Source organism: Macrotis lagotis, chromosome X (assembly GCF_037893015.1).
Source record: "Macrotis lagotis isolate mMagLag1 chromosome X, bilby.v1.9.chrom.fasta, whole genome shotgun sequence".
Taxonomy (NCBI): Eukaryota; Metazoa; Chordata; class Mammalia; order Peramelemorphia; family Peramelidae; genus Macrotis; species Macrotis lagotis.
Genome location: NC_133666.1, coordinates 17,494,304 through 17,513,051, shown reverse-complemented (window position 1 = coordinate 17,513,051; position 18,748 = coordinate 17,494,304). Strand labels below are relative to the sequence as shown.

General features: G+C 41.2%; 1 protein-coding gene across 1 annotated transcript; it reads left to right on the top strand.

The window, feature by feature from the left end:
• The first annotated feature begins 2,741 nt into the window (after nt 1-2,741).
• On the top strand, nt 2,742-18,511 carry NKAP (NFKB activating protein). Its single transcript, XM_074204165.1, has 6 exons — nt 2,742-4,104; nt 6,304-6,381; nt 14,339-14,427; nt 14,780-14,849; nt 16,732-16,875; nt 17,984-18,511. The coding sequence occupies exons 1-6, from the start codon at nt 2,747-2,749 to the stop codon at nt 18,123-18,125; spliced, it is 1,881 nt and encodes a 626-aa protein (XP_074060266.1). The 5' UTR covers nt 2,742-2,746; the 3' UTR covers nt 18,126-18,511.
• Nucleotides 18,512-18,748: the final 237 nt, after the last annotated feature.

Here is an 18,748-nt window from a genome sequence, read left to right as displayed (position 1 = left end):
TTTGTACCCCCGCACACACACACACACCCCTTTCACATAATTACTTTCAGTGCTGAGGTCTGTCAGGGGCCAGAATAAGGCTCTGCCTCTCCCTCCATCTCAAATGCCCTTCCTATAATCTCTCCATTCTATATAGAGTTAAAAGTTCAGAGTTCTCATAAATCAAATAATCCTTTCCCTTCTCTGGATAGAGTTTCTTGGGTAGACTTTTGGCAGTTTAGAATCTTATTAGAAGTTCATTAATTTTGAAAATGTTAGATGCTTTATTCTTCTGAATTAGACTAGGAATTTGAGGTCTTTGCATTGACTTTAGAGTACTTGGTTTTTAAAAATAATTTTTAAATATGTAAGTTTCAGGACAATTTCTTTGTTATCATTGATAGGAAAACTGATGGTTTCTTCCAAAGTTCTTGAACATGACAAAGCCAGCATGATTTGTAATAATTTGTAATAATATTGAAGTTTCAAGCTTAGTCATCATATAATTAAACTTTTTCAAAGTCTTCCTATGTTTTGTTTTGTTTTCTTTTGTTTTGTTTTTGCAAGGTAATAGGTTTAAGTGACTTGCCCAAGGCCACACAGCTAGGTCTGAGCCTGGATTTCCATGCAGGTCCTCTTTACTCCAGGGTCAGTGCTCTATGCAGTGTGCCACTGCCCCTATTAATGTTTTATTTTAAACAAATCGATTGCCCTTGTTAAAGTTGAAAAATATAGAATCCATTGACAAAGAAAAAAGAATGTAATTTCCTTCCAACTGTTATGGATGTGGCAGGTGAACAAGCCTGGCTGAAAGAAACAACAAAGCAACCAGGGAGAGAGAGGAGCATGGTCAGGTGAATCAAGTCACTGCTGCTCACCACTTCGTTTCAGGACCTTGAGCCCAAGAGCCCTGGGAATAGCAATGTCCAAGACTATAAATTCTGCTTCTAGGCCAGCCACCTCTCCATTCTACTACCATTGAGAAGAATAATTTTTTCCTAACCACAAGCAGCCTTAACTATTGACCAACTGCTATAGAGAAGCTCAAGAGCCATAGTCATGGCAGTATCATCCCAGCCATCATTGGTCATGCTTCTAGTTCAGGGTCTACAGCCTTTGTGGGGAGCACTCCCAGGGAGGTGTGACCAGTAAACTGTTTTTGCATGGGCTTTAGTTGTATGGGCTTTAGCTTACTGAAGACCTGGAAAAGAATGTTCTCATCCCCCCAAATCCTTAACATTGTCAAATAATTCAACAGAATCCTGTATTACTGCCATTTGATTTGTCAATGTACCTTAAAGGTAATGGGACTTTTCTATCAAAACAGAGCTTTCCATATGATAGAAAATATTATTCCCATCCAGAGAATCACGGAGACTGAACGTAGACTAAAGCAGTCTATTTTCACTTTTTATAATTTGTTTTTCTTCTCATGCTTCACCCTCACCTTTAGTTCTGATTCTTTCACAACATTTATTAATGTGGAAATATGTTAATCATCATTGTACATATCTAAGCTATATGAGATTTCTTGCTGTCATAGGAAAGGAAGGGGGAAATTCGACACTCAAAACTTTACAGAAAGATGAATACTTAAAACTATCTTTACATGTAATTAAAAAAAAAAAAGAAAATTAAAGTTAAAAAGAAAGAAAAAAGAGACTTACCCAGGTGTTTTTTTTTTCCTCCCCTTCTGTATTAGAATGTGTTCCTGGACGGCATGAACTGACTGGCTTTTGTAGTTGTTTTCCCAGTACTTAGGACAATACTTAGCTCAGAGAGCTGTTAAATAATGTGAAATAATGTATATAATTCAATTTGATTGATGTCTGGGTTAGTTTTGTTGAACTGGGTGGGGAAGGGGGGGGAGAGGATTCATTGGAAAGGAAGGTGAAATAAAAAAAAATTTGAAAATGTATAATAATATTAAAAGAATCTATTGGTTTATGACAACCCTTATATTTATGCAGTGAACTATTATTTTGCCTTGGTATTTTTTTTTAACCAAAGTGGCGTCACCCAGAGGCAATATAACAAAGTTCATTTGGAGCTAGCCTTTGTAAAGTTGAGAAAATTTCATTGTAATTTTGGCCCCTTTGAATCGATTAGGTGATTTTTAAAGACCTTTCCCCATCTGGCATCTGGTTAGCCATATTCCTTTCTAGAAAGACCTCAGTTTCCTGGCCTGTCTTATGATAAGAACATTTGGATCCATGGTGTAGGAGAAAAAAACAAACAAAACATTGTACATAAGAGTGGGACCATGCCCCTCCCAAGGGGGGTGGGCGTGGAGGGGGTTGTTTGGGAAGCATCATTTGCCGAGTTTGCTCTGTTTCTAGGGAGAATTAGATGGGAGGGGTGTTCTATCTCAAAGAGAAGCTTCGGAGTTCAGGGATTGGCTCCAGCAGGTGTTTGGCAGGGAGATCACTCTTCTGTTACATAGTTTCAAGCTTTTCGAGGAGGGCGGACACCCTCAATTGCAGAAGTTGTAAATGGGCGTTACCGGGGGGCTCCCCTTAAAGTACGTGGCTTTTTTTTTTTCTTTCTGCGCTTGCGTGCCTGGGATTCCGTTGAAGAGAGATCCTTGCTCTCTCAGGACGAATAGGTGGGCGCAGTGCGAAGCCTGACACGTGGCAGAGGCAGAATCGAAGGCGGGGCGGGTGAGGAGAGGGAGGCGCATGCGCGAAGGGGGAGTGGCTAGAGCCCACTTCTTAAGCAGCTCGCACGGTTGAGGTCGGGATCAGTCACGCCGCAGAGCTCCTGCGACATGGCGGAGCGTCCGCCGCCGGACCCGGCTCCGCCGGGCTCCGCGGCTAAGAGGCAGGAAAACCGTGAGGGGACAGAGCAGGTCCCCAGGGTGGCCCAAGCCCGATCCAGAAGCCCGGCCGAGGTGACGACGGCCCAGCTCCGACAAGTGTTGAGAGGCGGCATCTTCGGAAGACCAGAAGGAGCTGCAGGGGTGAGTCCCTGGGCCAGCAACTACTGCCCCCCCTTCGGCGGCTCGGGGTTTCACCGCGACAGCCCGCGGCCCCGCCACCGTAGCCCCCGGCACAGCTCCTGGCTGCCGCGCCCCGGGCTCTACTTCGCAGGGGAAAGTCTTCGCAAGGACGACGGCGGCGAGCAGTTGTGGCACAGGGAGCGCTCCCGCTCCCAATCCCGCTCGGGCTCCCGCTCGCGCTCCCGCTCGCGCTCCCGCTCTCGGTCGCGCTCCCGCTCGCGCTCCGGGTCCCGCTCCCGCTCGCGCTCCGGGTCGCGGTGCCCGCAGCACTGCATGTGCCACTGCCATTCCCGCTCAAGCTCGGATTCCTGCTCCGGCTCCGGCTCCGCTTCCAGCTCCAGCTACGGCTCCAGCTACGGCTCCAGCTCCAGCTACGGCTCTAGCTACGGCTCCAGCTACGGCTCCAGCTACGGCTCCAGCTCCAGCTACGGCTCCAGCTACGGCTCCAGCTCCAGCTCCAGCTACGGCTCCAGTTCCAGCTCTCACTCCGGCTCCGGCTCCGGCGCCGGCTCCGGCTCCGGCTCCGGCCCACTCGGGGGCTCCTCAGTCTCCAGCGCCCGGTACTCCAGCTCCAATCTCCCGACGCACTCCCAGGCCAGCTCCCGGGAGCACCAGGAGCACCGCAGCTGTGGCAGCTCGCTGGTCGCTAGTGCCACGATGGCCGCCAAAGCGGCCGCCACAGCCACGGTGACCACCACATCCATGGCGACCGCCAAAGTGGCCGCGATGGGCACCGCGCCCCACAGCTGGCAGCCCGACCGCAGCCTGGTCCAGAGCTCCAGTGCCCTGTCGAGCTTTGGCCCGAGGATGCAGTTGAGCTCGGTGCCCAGTTCGAGCTTCGCTGCCTTTCAGGCCCCGGCTCCCGGCCCCCAGTTCGCTCTGCAACGCAACCTGCATCCCGCGATCGGCCGTGACCGCGTGGCCAGCACGTCTGTGCAGGGCTCTGGCTTGGGCACCGGGCAGGCTCCGAACCAGGGCTCCCTGCGGTCCGCCGCGTGGCTCCCGGCCTCAACTGGCCAGCCCTTCGGAGCCCCCCGAGCTGCCACCCACACCCAGAGCAAGGCCCCGTATTACCAGCTCTGGTCCGGCGAAAAAGCGAAGGAGGACGAGAAGGCTTCTGAACACAAGTAAGCCCCCGCCCCCGTCGGGGTCCGCTTTCTCTCCTTTCTTCCCTTGCCTCCCAACCCCCCCCCCTCCATTTTCTGACTCTTTCCTTGGCTCCTGCAGCCTAACCTCAGTTCCCTTTCCACCCCTGCCCCCGCCAGCTTTCCTTCGACCCCCTCACCCCTACCCCTTTGGCTTTTCCATCGCTTTCCTCTGCCCTGCCCGTCTCGGCATCTCGCCCCGCCCCTCGCGAATTCCGGTTTCTTTGCGCCGCTTCTGCTTGGGAACGCATGGCGTCGGAGAACTCGGGCAACGCTCGTGAAATGCTTTTCCGCAGACGCCCCCGTCCCTCTGGCCGTTGGGCGGGCGGGGTGGGGGGGGGGGGCGGCTTTGCTATCCGTCTAAAACGGAGACGAGCCGGTAGAGTAGAGCGCTGGGTTAGGAAAACATTTCCATTTGTTGGTGTCGGCCAAGTGAGGTACATTGAAAAGCGGGGGGAGGAAAAAAACGTATTTAAAAAGTGAAATCAATGTCCTTTAAAAAAAAAACGGGCTCGCGAGACAGGCACTCCCCTCGTACCTCTGGGGAGCCAGGGGCCTGAGTTCCCGCCTCTGCACATTACTGCGGATGCTCTCCAGCAAGGTATGCTCGGAGGCCCACGATATGCTAAATTACCGGGGAGGAAAGGAAGGTCCGCCGGGGTTAGGAATCGACCGGGGTTCACCTAACTATAACTCCCGTACGGTGGGTTGTGAATCCGAGTCGGGCTTTGGACGCAGTTCCTTCGGGGAGCCGGGCATCTCCTCTGGAAAATTGCAGGGAGGGCACGAACTGGAGAATCTAGAAAATGCCTGAGGTTGAAGGACGGGATGGTATAAAGGCTGCTGGAGCCTTTTCTTAATCGCTGGCTCTCCTAGGAGGTTAATTATGGCGTTTTGTGAGGCTCAATCGAGTGCTGTATAAAAAGGAAAATGTTAACGAGTGTTTAAGGAACGTCGTGTTCCACGGGAACTAAGCGGTACTTACCGTCCTTAAAAAGAGCAGGAAAGGGAACAGGAGAAGCTCAGAATTCACGGGGAACTGGCAATTCTGCCTGACTAGAAGGATATTCGGGTTTCAGATCTATAATAATAATCCATGATAATGTAAGAGCATATAACCTTCTTTACAAGTGTCATTGTTCTAATAATTGTGTGCATGATAAACTTAACATAGAAAAGATTAAAATGGAAGGTAAAAGGTGACAGTATTTGATATTAGAATCAACAGATTCTGGAAATTGAGTAGGGGGGTGATCTGCTCAGACCTAGGATTTTTGGCATGTGCACCAATTATGAAGGGCAGAAATAAAGCAAAATTACACTGTTGCTCTGCTACAAGAAAAGGTGCTAAGACCCACAGCTACGGTGCTGTCTATGTGACTAGAGAGAAGAGAAATGCACCCCAGACCTATTATGGACCTAATAAGATTGAAAAGTCACTAGATATATAGGGTGAATTGCGAGGGTTGACAATGACATAAGATGGGGAAAAAACCCTTCACAAAAATGAGGACGTTCTGAAGAGAATTGCATTTGAGGAGAAAGATAAGGAAATGAGATCTGAAATGCCATATCACAAACTGTCCCATGCCCAAAATCCACACTGTCTCTCAAAAAAAAGGGGGAGGGAGTCCAAAAATATGGAAGGTAGAGCGTGAGGGAGTGTTAAGGGGGGAAAGGAGGTGTGGGGGGAGAAAAGGAGGTGCGGGCAGCTACGTGAGGCAGTGGATAAAGCACCGGCCCTGGAGTCAGGAGTACCTGGATTCAAATCCGGTCTCAGATACTTACTAATTACCTAGCTGTGTGGCCTTGGGCAAGACACTTAACCCCATTTGCCTTACGAAAACCTTAAAAAAAATTTAGGGAGGCTACCTAGCGCAGTGGATAAAGCCCCGGTCCAGAAGTCGGGAGTACCTGGGTTCAAATCCAGTCTCAGACACCTAGCTGTGCAGCCTGGGGCAAACCACTTAACCCCATTGCCTTGCAAAAACCTTAAAAAAAAAAGAGGAGGTGTGATTGTGTTGACCACGGCTGGGGGGAGATTCAAACCATCTCTTCACCCTCCACTTGGTTGATCCCACCTGGGAAGGGGCAGTAACCATTTGTAGAACACTGATTTAGAAAGCAGAATGTAGCACTACATATGTATAATATATTTAATATTCCTGTACCTTCTAACAGAGCAAATGAGACAGAGACAATTGGACAACTACAGGCATCTGAAGTTTGGGGACTTCCTGCAAAATATCCTGAGCTAAAGTAAGTGATTTTCCCTCCCCCAAAAGTAAAGTCTCATGCGTTTTTACCCTGTAACTATCTATGTCTTCAGAGAATTTTTTATATAGCCATATTTTTGAAAAATTATTTATTTACTATTTGTTTCCCCCAATTATGTGTAAAAACAAAATATTTTTTTTCTTTCTTTTTTTGCCTAACAAAATGAAAAACTTCAAAACAATTTCATGGTTTACTTTCTGTCTTATAGCTCCATATTATCTTCTTCCTAAATTTTACATCATAGAACTAACCTAAGAATGAAAGCATTTTTTAGTGAAAATAAGACATTAATTCTTTAAATGTTCTTGTAGTTAAGTGATGTTGATTTCTCATTTATAACAAGGTTTAATATTAAACTACTAACTATTTGCAAGGGCTTTATTTTTCTCTTGGCTTTGTTTTAACATACATATGTCAGATATAGATGTCACAAAATGAATTTCAATAGGGAACAAATGATTCTTCTGGTGAATCAAGTCTATATACTCCTCTTTATAATCTTAAATTGTTTTTGCCTCTTTTCCCATATTTCCTTTTTCTTTAACAATAATTTTCATTTTAGGGTTCTCTTTCTCTTGCACATCTGGGATCACTTTGCTGAGCTGCAGCAGGGTTTGTAATCAGTAAACTCATAATTTGTGATTCTGTATGGAGCTCTATCATCAGAAACATGTCCCTATATAGATATTGAAGAAAATTCCAGCCTCTTAAAGGCTGAGGGATCTTGCAGGAGGAGTCCTTGGAGGCTATTTAGAACCAGGACCAATGGTCAGAAAATGATAGAGAATGATTTTTGAATTAACATCAAGAAGGACTTTGAATAACTAGAGCTGAAGCAGGCTGCTTTCATTAGGGGGCAATGAATTCCTCATTTAAAAAGCTCAAATGATCACTTGTGGGAGAAGCATTTCTGCATAGAATAAATAGATGGATTAAAATGATCATTTGACTCACACTCATCCCTCTTCTCTTACATAAACAAGATTAAATCATTCCTTCCAAGGAAATCATACATATATCTATCTATATATCTATCTATATTATCTAACATATATCTATCTATATGATTCACTTTCTAAGGGACCAATAAACAAGTTACTTTTCCCCTCTAGCTGTTTGCTTACCAATGAAATGAGAGAATTTGGCTATTTAGATTTAAATGATTGTTTAGATTAGATTATTGTTCTAAATAGTGTCTAAGGCCCCTTTGATTAGCTCCAGCAGTCTATGAATTTTAAATGGTCCTTCAATCCTAAACCTTTCCACTTAAATTTCTTAAAAATGACCTAAATAGTTTGGGTTGCAGTTTAAACTAATCTCTCTTTATTCTGGGGTGCTGAGCAGATATTACTGTGTCTTGAGCCCTTTTTAGATTTAGATTCTTGTTCTACATTGCATAACAGCAGGATAAATAGTCCCAGGCTGAAACTAAAACATATTTTCTTTGATTTTTGTTAGCCACCTGTAAGATTATAAGAGTGGAATGTTATATATGTCCCAATCACTATATTAGAATTGCTTTAAGTAACTTACTTTTTTTTAATAAGGAAGATGTCATTTATTGGGAAATAATAAGTTTTCAAAATATATCAAAAAGGAGAGGTACAGGTCAGGTAATGAGCATGGACTCACACATATCATGGATCCATCAAAGCAGTAAACACTATTTCATCATATGCCTAATATGTGCAACTCTTTTCTTTACGTTCAGTTCAGATGAGCACATATATAAATATATATTCCAAAATATAAACTCTAATAAAACTGCTTCTAATTCAGCTGGTAATTTTATATAATGACAAAGCTTTTCTTCTGGGATGGCATAGATAGGTTTGTGAATAGTAATAATATAAAAGGTTTTGTGAATAGTGCTATACTAGCAATAGATTTTGATATCAGAAATATTTTTTTTTATGTTTTTGCAAGGCAATGGGGTTAAGTGGCTTGCCCAAGGCCACACAGCTAGGTAATTAGTAAGTGTCTGAAGCTGGATTTTAACTCAGGTACTCCAGACTCTAGGGCTGGTGCTCTATCCACTGCACCACCTAGCCATCCCATAAATATTTCTCAATAATTAGTTAATAAAAAGTCTATCATTTTAGAGTTCTCCTTCTCTTGCACATCTGGGATCACTTTGCTGAACTGCAGCAGGATTTGTAATCAGTAAACTCATAATTTGTGATTCTGTATGGAGCTCTATCACCAAAAACTTGTCCCTGTAGATATTGAAGAAAATTCCAGGCTCTTAAAGGCTGAGGGATCTTGCAGGAGGAGTCCTTGGAGGCTATTTAAAACCAAGACTAATGGTCAGAAAATGATATCATTTCCCTCTTGATTTTTGGAATTGCTAAATGAAAATGTTGTTGATGTTTTATTTAATGTGAGTACTGCTACTTCACCAAAGCTATTTATTACCTCAATTTCTCTCCTGATTCTGTAAGATTTTCCTAGGTAAACTATCATGTCATCTGCATACAAGAATAGCCTACCTTTATCTGCCTACTTTAATTTTCTTTCTTATTTCAATGTGATTGCCAACATTTCTAGAACAATGTCAAATAATTGTGGGCATCCTTGCATTACACCTGTATTTATTGCAAGAGCTTTAAGTGTCTCTTCAGTGCAAACCATGCCAGCTTTTATTGTTACATATTTTTATATTAAAAAATGGATTTTCTGTGCATCTTCTACTATATACCACATTCAGTTACAAATGGATATATGACCCAAATGTTAAAGGTTTCATCATTTACATACTGGATGAAAATGAAAGGAGGCTCCTTTGAAAACTGGCTAGGGGGACAATTCTTAACCAAGCACAGTTACATCAATTGAGAAAAAAAACCTTTAATAGAGTGTCAGTTATGCTTTAAAACTCTAACAGGAATAGGCACATAAAAATCAATTTTTAATATAAAAATATGTAACAATAAAAGCTGGCATGGTTTGCACTGAAGAGACACTTAAAGCTCTTGCAATAAATACAGGTGTAATGCAAGGATGCCCACAATTATTTGACATTGTTCTAGAAATGTTGGCAATCACATTGAAATAAGAAAGAAAATTAAAGTAGGCAGATAGGGAACAAGGCTATTGTTGTATGCAGATGACATGATAGTTTATTTAGGAAAATCTTACAGAATCAGGAGAGAAATTGAGGTAATAAATAGCTTTGGTGAAGTAGCAGTACTCACATTAAATAAAACACCAACAACATTTTCATTTAGCAATTCCAAAAATCAAGAGGGAAATGATAAAGTACATTCAAAATAACAACAAAATTCATAAAGTATCTGGGAGTTGGTTGCCCAACACACACTCAGCTTAATTTAAATGCAATTGCAAAACCCTCTTTACAAAATAAGACAAGTTTTAAATAAATAAATTATTTTATATACAAGGCTAGGCCCTCCTAATATAATAAAATTTATTATGCTCCCTAAACTTGCAAGAATCATACTGTCAAGGGGGTTCTTCATAGAGCTGAGTGGAATATTCCAAATAAAACCATTTCAGGGTTAACATTCCTAGGGAAGTCCTCTCAGGGTTAAGAAATATTAAAGGAAGAACAAACTATTATTCTTAAACTATTTCTAGAAGAAAGCCCCTCGTAGTCCAAACAGGTGGTTCACTCTGCTTTTGATAAGACTGCTTTTACTGACTACTGGAAGGATAGTAGACTTTTTCCCCATGAGAAAAACCTTGAATTCCAAAGAAGCTCATAAGACTTCTCTTGTTTGAGTATAAGTAGACTGTCCCTAGACCTTGCCTTCCAAGACAAGTTACATTACTTCAATAAGATAGTTATAATCCTGAAGGTTATTCTCACCATCTGGATGGTAAGATCATATTTTATGAAAACCTTTCATTCTTTTCTTTGTTGCTGGAGTAGATTTTCACAAGTGGAATGTAACTCTGAAGACTAGCCAGTGAGTCAACAGAGAATGAGGAGGAAGGGATCTCATTAGGCCATATAATCTTGCTTGACTGTTAATTCAGGGCAGCTCCTTGATCTTCCCTACCTTTGTGGGACTTGGAGTATATCCTTTTTACTGAAGAAAAGTCAAAATAAACTTTTCCTTTTGCTCATAGGAGTTTCTATATTTTTTTTTAGGTTTTTGGCAAGGCAAATGGGGTTTTAAGTGGCTTGCCCAAGGCCACACAGCTAGGTAATTATTAAGTGTCTGAGACCGGATTTGAACCCAGGTACTCCTGACTCCAAGGCCGGTGCTTTATCCACTACGCCACCTAGCCGCCCCTAGTTTCTATATTTTTTAAAGTAGATTTTTATCCCACACAGACCTAAATGACATAAAAAATATTCCAATTTATATAGAAGATCAAATAGATTTAGAGATCAAGAATCTCAAAGGAAATAATAAAAAAAAATAAGAATAGCACTTCCTAACCCTCAGACTATTGTATAAAGCAATAAGCATTAAAACTCTTTGGCATTAATCAAAAATAAAAGCTTTTTTTCTTGGATGGCATGTATAAGTTTGAATAGTAATAATGTAATCATAGTTTTGTGAATCGTGCTGTTCTAGCAATAGACTTTGAAATCAGAAATATTTCTTAATAATTAGTTACTAAAAAGACTAAAGCAATATATCCCCAGAATTATCTGTTATGATGAATTTGAATTTGTTCCACAGAACAGGTCATTAGAACAAACTCGATTCAGAAACAATGAAAATGTAGTAGCCCCTTTGCTCAGTAATCTTAAAAACTTAAAACTAGTAGGAGAAAAAAGTTATTCATTCTTTTTATTTTTCATTTTTTAGTTATTTGTTGCTTTTATTAAACAGCTGGGAAAACTAGAAAACAATTCTGTAGATAATTGCATCTTCTACTATATACTACATTAAATTACAAATGGATATGTGACCCAAATGTTAAAGGTTTCATCATTTATAAACTGGATGAAAATGAAAGGAGGCTCCTTTGAAAACTGGTTAGGGGAGGGGCGGCTAGGTGGCGTAGTGGATAAAGCACCGGCCTTGGAGTCAGGAGTACCTGAGTTCAAATCCAGGCTCAGACACTAAGTAATTACCTAGCTGTGTGGCCTTGGGCAAGCCACTTAACCCCATTGCCTTGCAAAAACCTGGTTAGGGGGACAATTCTTAACCAAGTGCAGTTATGTCAATTGATACAGGAAAAAACCTTTAATATAGAGTATCAGTTATGCTTTAAACAATCATTTGTTTTCCAATTATATACAATAGTAGTTTCTACCTAACATTTTTGTAAGGTTTTGAATTTGATAATTTTCTCCCTCCCTTCCCTCGCCTCCCATAGAAGGCTGTCTGATAGTCTTTACATTGTTTCCATGCTATACACTGATCAAAATTGAATGTGTTATCAGAGTATACATAAGAGTAAACATAACCCCCCCCCCAAGAAGATGAGCAACCTCAAGAATAGTGAGAGGGAGAGAAAAAAAAATATACTTCAATCTGTGTTCATGTTTCAGTGCCTTTGTCTCTGGAGTGAGTTGCTTTCTTTATTGTAAGTCCACCAGAGAAGTTGCTTCAATATTTTTCCCACAGTTGCTATTACTAGCTGTATTTCCCTCCATTCTATTCCTCCCCACTCTCATTTAATATATTCTCTCTCTCTCCTTTTATCCTGGCCCTGTCCAAAAGTGTATTGTATCTGAGTACCTTCTCCCACAATCTTCCCCCTCTTATATCTCCTATTCCCACCATTCCCCCTTATCCCATCCCTTTCTTCTCACTTTTCTCCAGGGTAAGAATAATTTCCTCATCCTGTTAAGTGTGTATGTCATTTCCTCCCTGAGCCATTTCTGATGAGAATGAAGGCTCACTCATTCCCCCTTGCCTTCCCCCTTTCCACTCCATTGAAAAAGCTTTTTCTTAACTCTTATGTGAAATTTCTTAGCTTCTTCTTCATCTCCTTTCTCTTTCTCCCAGTAATTTCTTTTATCACCCATTGACTCCATCTTTTTACTATATTATCCCATTATATTCAGCTCCTTCCTGTGCCCTGTCTATATATGCTCCTTCTAACTCCTCTTATAAATGAGAAAGTTCATATGAGTTATCAATATCTTCTTCCCATGCAACAATACAAATAGTTCAACATCATCAAGTTCCTCATAGTTAGTTCCTCTCTTCTACTACCTCTGTGGTTCACCAGAGTCCTGTACTTGGAGATCAAACTTTCTGTTCAGCTCTAGTCATCTCGTTAGGAAAGTTTGAAAGTCCCCTGTTTCATTGAAAGTCCACCTTTTCCCCTGAAAGAGGATGTTCAGTTTTCCTGGGTAGTTGATTCTCGGTTGTAAACCAAGATCTTTTGCCTTCTGGAATATCATATTCCAAGCCCTATGAGCCCTTAATGTAGATGCTACCAGATGCTGTGTAATCCTGATTATGGAGCCTCAGTAGTTGAATTGTTTTAGATTTTAGATTTTTGTAGATTTTACATTTTAGAATTTTCTCTTTGATTAGGGAGTTTTGGAATTTAGCTAAAATTTTCCTGGAAGTTTTTCTTTTGGGATTTCTTTTGGGTGGTGATTGGCTGATTCCCTCAATTTCTATTTTACCCTCTGCTTCTAGGATCGATCTCAGGGCAATTTTGCTGTATTATTTCCTTTTTTTTAGGTTTTTGTAAGGCAAGCAGGGTTAAGTGGCTTGCCTAAGGCCACACAGCTAGGTAATTATTAAGTGTCTGAGATCAGATTTGAACCCAGGTACTCTTGACTCCAAGGCCGGTGCTTTATCTACTATGCCACCTAGCTGCCCCATGGAGTTATTTTCTTCAGAGACCTTTTTTATCTCCTTTTCCAGCTGGACAATTCTGCTTTTAAGGCATTCTTCTCCTCATTTGCCTTTTGTTTTGCTTTTCCCATTAGGCCTAAACTGGTTTTTAACATATTATTTTCTTCAGTACTTTTTTGTATTTCTTTCACCAAGCTGTTGATTTGGTTTTCATGATTTTTCTGCATTGCTCTCATTTTTCTTCCATCTCCCTTAATTGCTTTTCAAAGTCTTTTTTGAGCTCATCCATAGTCTGAGCCCATTTTCTATTTCTCTTGGAAGTTTTGGATATGGAAGCTTCAATTTTGTCATCATCTAAGTATGTGTTTTGATCTTCCATGGGACTAAAGTAATTCTCTATGGTCAGATTCTTCTTTTTCTGTTGTTTACTCATTTCCTCAGCCCAAGACTAATTTTCAGCACTTCCAAGGCTTTGGGGTTTTTTTTTGGGGGGGGGACACCCCCTGGGACCTTTATTCCTCCAAGGTCTTATGCACCCTTGCCTATGCTTTGATATGTAGATGACCAACTCACTTTCCTCTACCCTGGAGCTGTAAGGAGGGGTCCTTCTTGACTACTTAGTATGGAAGCCCAAACTGCAACCTGGATCTGAGTGTGGGCAAACAGCAGAGTCCTACCCCGAGGGAGAGCAATCTCTGCAGTCTTACCCAACCCCCTTACAGTCCATAGGCTTTGCTCTGAGGGTATAGGCTGCTTTCTCCAGATTCTTGCTGCACCTGTAGCCAGTGCTCCTTCACTCCACACTCATTCTGGTGTAGCAGAATTTTCTCCCCACCCCTTCAAGCTGTTCTGGGGCTGTGCTGCAACTGGAACTTTTTCCAACTCCCGTTCCTGGTGAAACACACCTTTCCTGTGGAACTTCTAAGTTATCTTGGACTGGGAAAATGTATCACTCAGTCTTTCTGTTGGTTCTGCCCCTCTAAATTTTGGCTAGAGTCATCATTGTTGACCTTTGGAGTTTGGGGGGAAGGAGTTCCCAGGAAATGCTACCTTCATGCCGCTATCTTGGCTCTACCCCCTCTCTATTTCTAAGTAATAAATCATCCTTAAAATAAAAAAAGCTCTATTTGTCTAACAAATTTCCTTACATCTTACTGTATTTTCCTAGATGTTTAATGTGCATATTATAATCATTGCAGGAAGAAGTCAAAGGAGAATATAAAGAAAACATCTGACAAATTCTCAGATAAAAAATTTGGAGAATATTCCTGTCTGGAATACACATCAGGTAAGTTCTTTGTAAACAACTGTTGTAGAATGAGAAGTTCAACTCTCACCTCCATGCTTCAATGTAGGTATAATTGTTTAGGACCAATTCCTCAACAGCATACACTACAAATCTGCTGCGTCCAACAGTTTCCATAAGGCCCAAAGTCAATTCTTTGTTATCTGGGATAATTCCCCTAAATTGAAAGCTCCCATGATGAAGAATTTTCTTCCTGCCCATAAAGTACCTGTCGGACTGAATATGCTTAGAAAATATCTAATTATTCAATCAGTAACTTTCGTATTTGTTTGTGTGGGGTTGTGTTGTTTTTTGTTTGTTTGTTTGTTCATTTGGGTTTTTTTTTTCTTGACAGAGGATAAAAAAAGGGAAGAATTGATTGGACCAAAAGTTGCCAAACCACACTTTATGCAGGAACCTTTAAAGTGAGTAGAAGTATAAATGTAGAAATAGAATACTCAGCTTTTGCTTTATTTTTCTTGCTTTCTTTAGTAACATGACTAATATGGAAATTTGTGTGACTTTTCACACATAATCGATATCATGTGCCTTCTCAAGTGGGGGTGGGGGGAAGGAGAGAATTTGCAACTCAGAATTTCCAAAAGTGAATGTTAAAATATAATTGGGAAATATCTAATGAAATAGAAATGAGAAATAGCTAATGAAATGAATAATATATATATATATATATTTAAGTTTAGAAATGTTTTATTTATTTTGAGTTTTACAATTTTCCCCCAATCTTGCTTCCCTCTCCCACCTCCCACAGAATACAGTTTGCTAATCTTTACATCATTCCTATAGTATGCACTGATCTAAGTTGATTGTGATGAGAGAGAAATCATATCCTTGAGGAAGAAACATAAAGTATGATATATAGAAGAATTACATAATAAGATAACATTTTTTCAAATTAAAGGTAACAGTCCTTAGTCTTTGTTCAAACTCCACGATTCTTTCTCAGGATACAGATGGCATTCTTCGTCACAGATACTCTAAGATTGTGCCTGATTGTTGCTCTGTTGGTATGAGCAACTCCATCAAGGTTGACTATCACTGCCATATTGCTGTTAGGGTGTATAATGTTATTCAGGTTCTGCTCATTATCCAACCTTTCTGGAGAGCAATTTGGAATTATGACCAAAGGGTAACAAAAATGTGCATGCACTTTGATCCAGCAATACCACTACTGGGACTATACCCTGAGGAGATCATGAAAAAAGGTTAAAAACATCACTTGTACAAAAATATTCATAGCAACCCTGTTTGTGTTGGCAAAGAATTGGAAATCAAGTAAATGTCCTTCAATTGGGGAATGGCTTAGCAAACTGTGGTTCCATGTATGTCATGGAACACTATTGTTCTATTAGGGATGGAAATTCAGGGAAGCCTGGAGGGATTTGCGTGAACTGATGCTGAGTGAGATGAGCAGAACCAGAAAAACACTGTACAACCTAACAGCAACATGGAGGTGATGATCACCCTTGAATGGCGTTGCTCACTCCATCAGTGCAACAATCAGGGACAATTTGGGGTTCTCTGCAATGGAGAATACCATCTGCATCCACAGAAAGAACTGTGCAGTTTGAACAAAGACCAAGGACTATTACCTTCAATTTAGAAAAAAACTGATATATTATTATATAATCTTACTGTCTCTTTTACAATTTTTGTTCCTTAAGGATATGATTTCTCTCTTATCACATTCAATTTGGATCAATGTGTACCATGAAAACAATGTAAAGACTGGCAAATTGCCTTCTGTGTGGGGGGATGGAAGCAAGATTAAGGGAAAAATTATAAAACTCAAAATAAATAAAATCTTCAAAAAGGAAAAAAAAACACAATGTATTAGTGTCCCAAATTTCCCTAAAATATATTTTTAAAATGAAAAAATGTAATGTTCAGCCTTCTCATCTTTATGTGCCTTTCAAGCCATCTCTTGGTGGTCATATGAGCTATCAAGTGAGCTATCATTGAGGCCCATGGCACTTGTCCAGGTATCATGGGTCAAATAAATGGAAATTTCAGAAACATTGTTTAAGGATTTGGGTTCTTTTAAGGGGAAAATGGAATGAGAATTGGAAGCAAAACCATCAGGATTGGGGGCAGGATTTGCGGGGGGGGGGGTTATTAAGATTTACACTGGTCTCAAAGAAACTGCATTTGTAGGTCAAGTTGCCTATTCATTAGTCATTGCTTTCTCTAAGGTTTCCCAATGGAGTCTTGACTTGAGTCTTCTCTTTATGATCTCTCCTTTGAATACAGAAATGACCTAATGAACAAATCCTTTTAATTTCTTTGCAGTTACTTGCGTGCTCTGTTGCCTGGTGGAGGCAGAGCCACAGCTGAAAATGCGGATGCTGGAAGTAGGAACCCTCAAAGCAGAGAAATTGGTTTGACTGGTCAAGCCTCATTTGGATCATCAGGCAATAGTATGAGTAGGAGCAGGTGGGTTCTGACCATTGAATTCTATCTGGGAAGTGGTCTTTGTACACCAATGTCTATGCCTTAAGTTACCACATGATAAATATCCATAGCAATCCTAGTCCCTAGGAGAATCTATTTTGCATACAACTGTACATTTCTGCCCCTGAAGGATCCTAACAATTTGGTAATGGGAGAAATGCCCTTTCACTAAAGAATGTTCCCTATTTCTGAACTTCCCTGTGTAGCAGCTTAGGTCCAATGGGGAGCTAAGTTCTGTGGTTGAGAAGCAGTCAAAAATGAACCAAGCTGTGTTTCAGTAATGAGGATAATGGTCCCTGGCACTAACAATGACCTACCTTTCTAGGGCCTTTCACATATTCACGTACACGTGTACACATGTCTACATACACAGCTGGCAGGTGTTCCTTCTAATATGTGGGATGTCAGCCGGTGTCCTCCTGTCAAGACCGGCAGCTCCCCTGAGGTCACCCTGTCTTTTGAGAGGACTCTTTGTCATGGGGGATTTCCCTCCTGACCATGAGAGATCCCTGCTGCCCTTTGTAGGGTCAGCTTTATGGTACTCTCTTTGTGGTCTTCTCTCCCAGGCCCTGCCAGAGCCAACATGCTAGAATCTCTCTTTGAGAGGAACCTTGTACTGGTCCAGTTCACAGTCCCCAGGGCTTGTTGCTTATTCAGTGGCCTGGAATCTTACAGGGATTTTGCCTGATTGATAGCATGGTCGGATCCAACAGAGACTCGGTTGTCTGGGTGATCCATTTGCCAACATCTCGTTATGTTGCCATCCAGAGGAGAAGACCATGGAAGACCAGAAATAGCACCATACCAGTCTGGTACCCTTAGGGGTGGTTAAGACTAAGTAGTATTTGTTATACTGAAAGAGCATCAAGGAATCGGGAGAGCTGGGGTGGATTGAAAGCTAGAAAAGATCCCAAATCAGCTGAGAATCAGCTTGGTTTATTTCAAATATGACCCATTTCAGACAGTTTTTTAAATAGGCTACTTGGTATTCCAAAAGACTGGGAAACCTATGAGAACCTTCGATGGAGGTAGGGGAGAGTGGGAGGGCTGGACAGGGTAGAAATTGGATTTCTATTCTAACTTTATCTAGAAACCTTCACATGGAGGCTGAGCAGAAACAAAACCAGAGCTCAAGTTCTGATGAGGAGAAGCAAACCCAGGAATCACTCAACCAAGAAGAGAAACAAGAGAGAAAGCAATATTTTGGTCAGTTTCGAAGAAAACCTCTATAAAAAGACAAAGAAGGATGACGAGGAGTTTCCTTAGTCATGAAGCAAGATTTTCATCTTCATATCAGTTTCTTTTCTCTTATATGTGATTTATGTTTATAAATGTCCTGTAGTTTGATATGGTTAGTTCTTTTGCATAAATAATATTGTTGGTAGAATTTAGGTGTCTTTTGGGGATCTTTTTGGTATGGGTGTAATTGACCCCTAATTAATGAAAATTCAGTATCTTAAAATGTAGAGCTTGGGAACCTAGGTGGAAAAACTGGCCCAAAAATTACACAGTGGATTGAATTTAGAACATCCTTTAAGTTGTTTTTCAATTCTGTTCTTAATTCTATGAATGTCCATTTGGGGAGAGGGAAGGTAGGGAGAGAGAGAGAGAGAGAGAGAGAGAGGAGTCATAACAAGGGTCATCTTGATAAAAGAATAGAACTGTAAATCTCACCCTACAGGGGATTTAGCAAAATTAGCCTCTCCTTAATTTCAAATGTGTCTTCAGTAGACTGGATGGAAACACAGGAAGCAGCCCAGTGTTGGTGACCAAAAGGAGGTCACAATTGGAAAGGGAAAAGAGGGGATTTGAAAATATTTTGAATAATTGAACAAACTGGAATTTATTCCAGAAA

Bases quoted from the DNA above. Each gene is read 5' to 3' on its own strand.
- NKAP (XM_074204165.1), top strand. From the start codon at position 2,747: ATGGCGGAGCGTCCGCCGCCGGACCCGGCTCCGCCGGGCTCCGCGGCT. The intron at 14,428-14,779 runs GTAAGTTCTTTG...TTTTCTTGACAG, and splicing joins CTGTCTGGAATACACATCAG to AGGATAAAAAAAGGGAAGAA. The intron at 16,876-17,983 runs GTGGGTTCTGAC...AACTTTATCTAG, and splicing joins AATAGTATGAGTAGGAGCAG to AAACCTTCACATGGAGGCTG.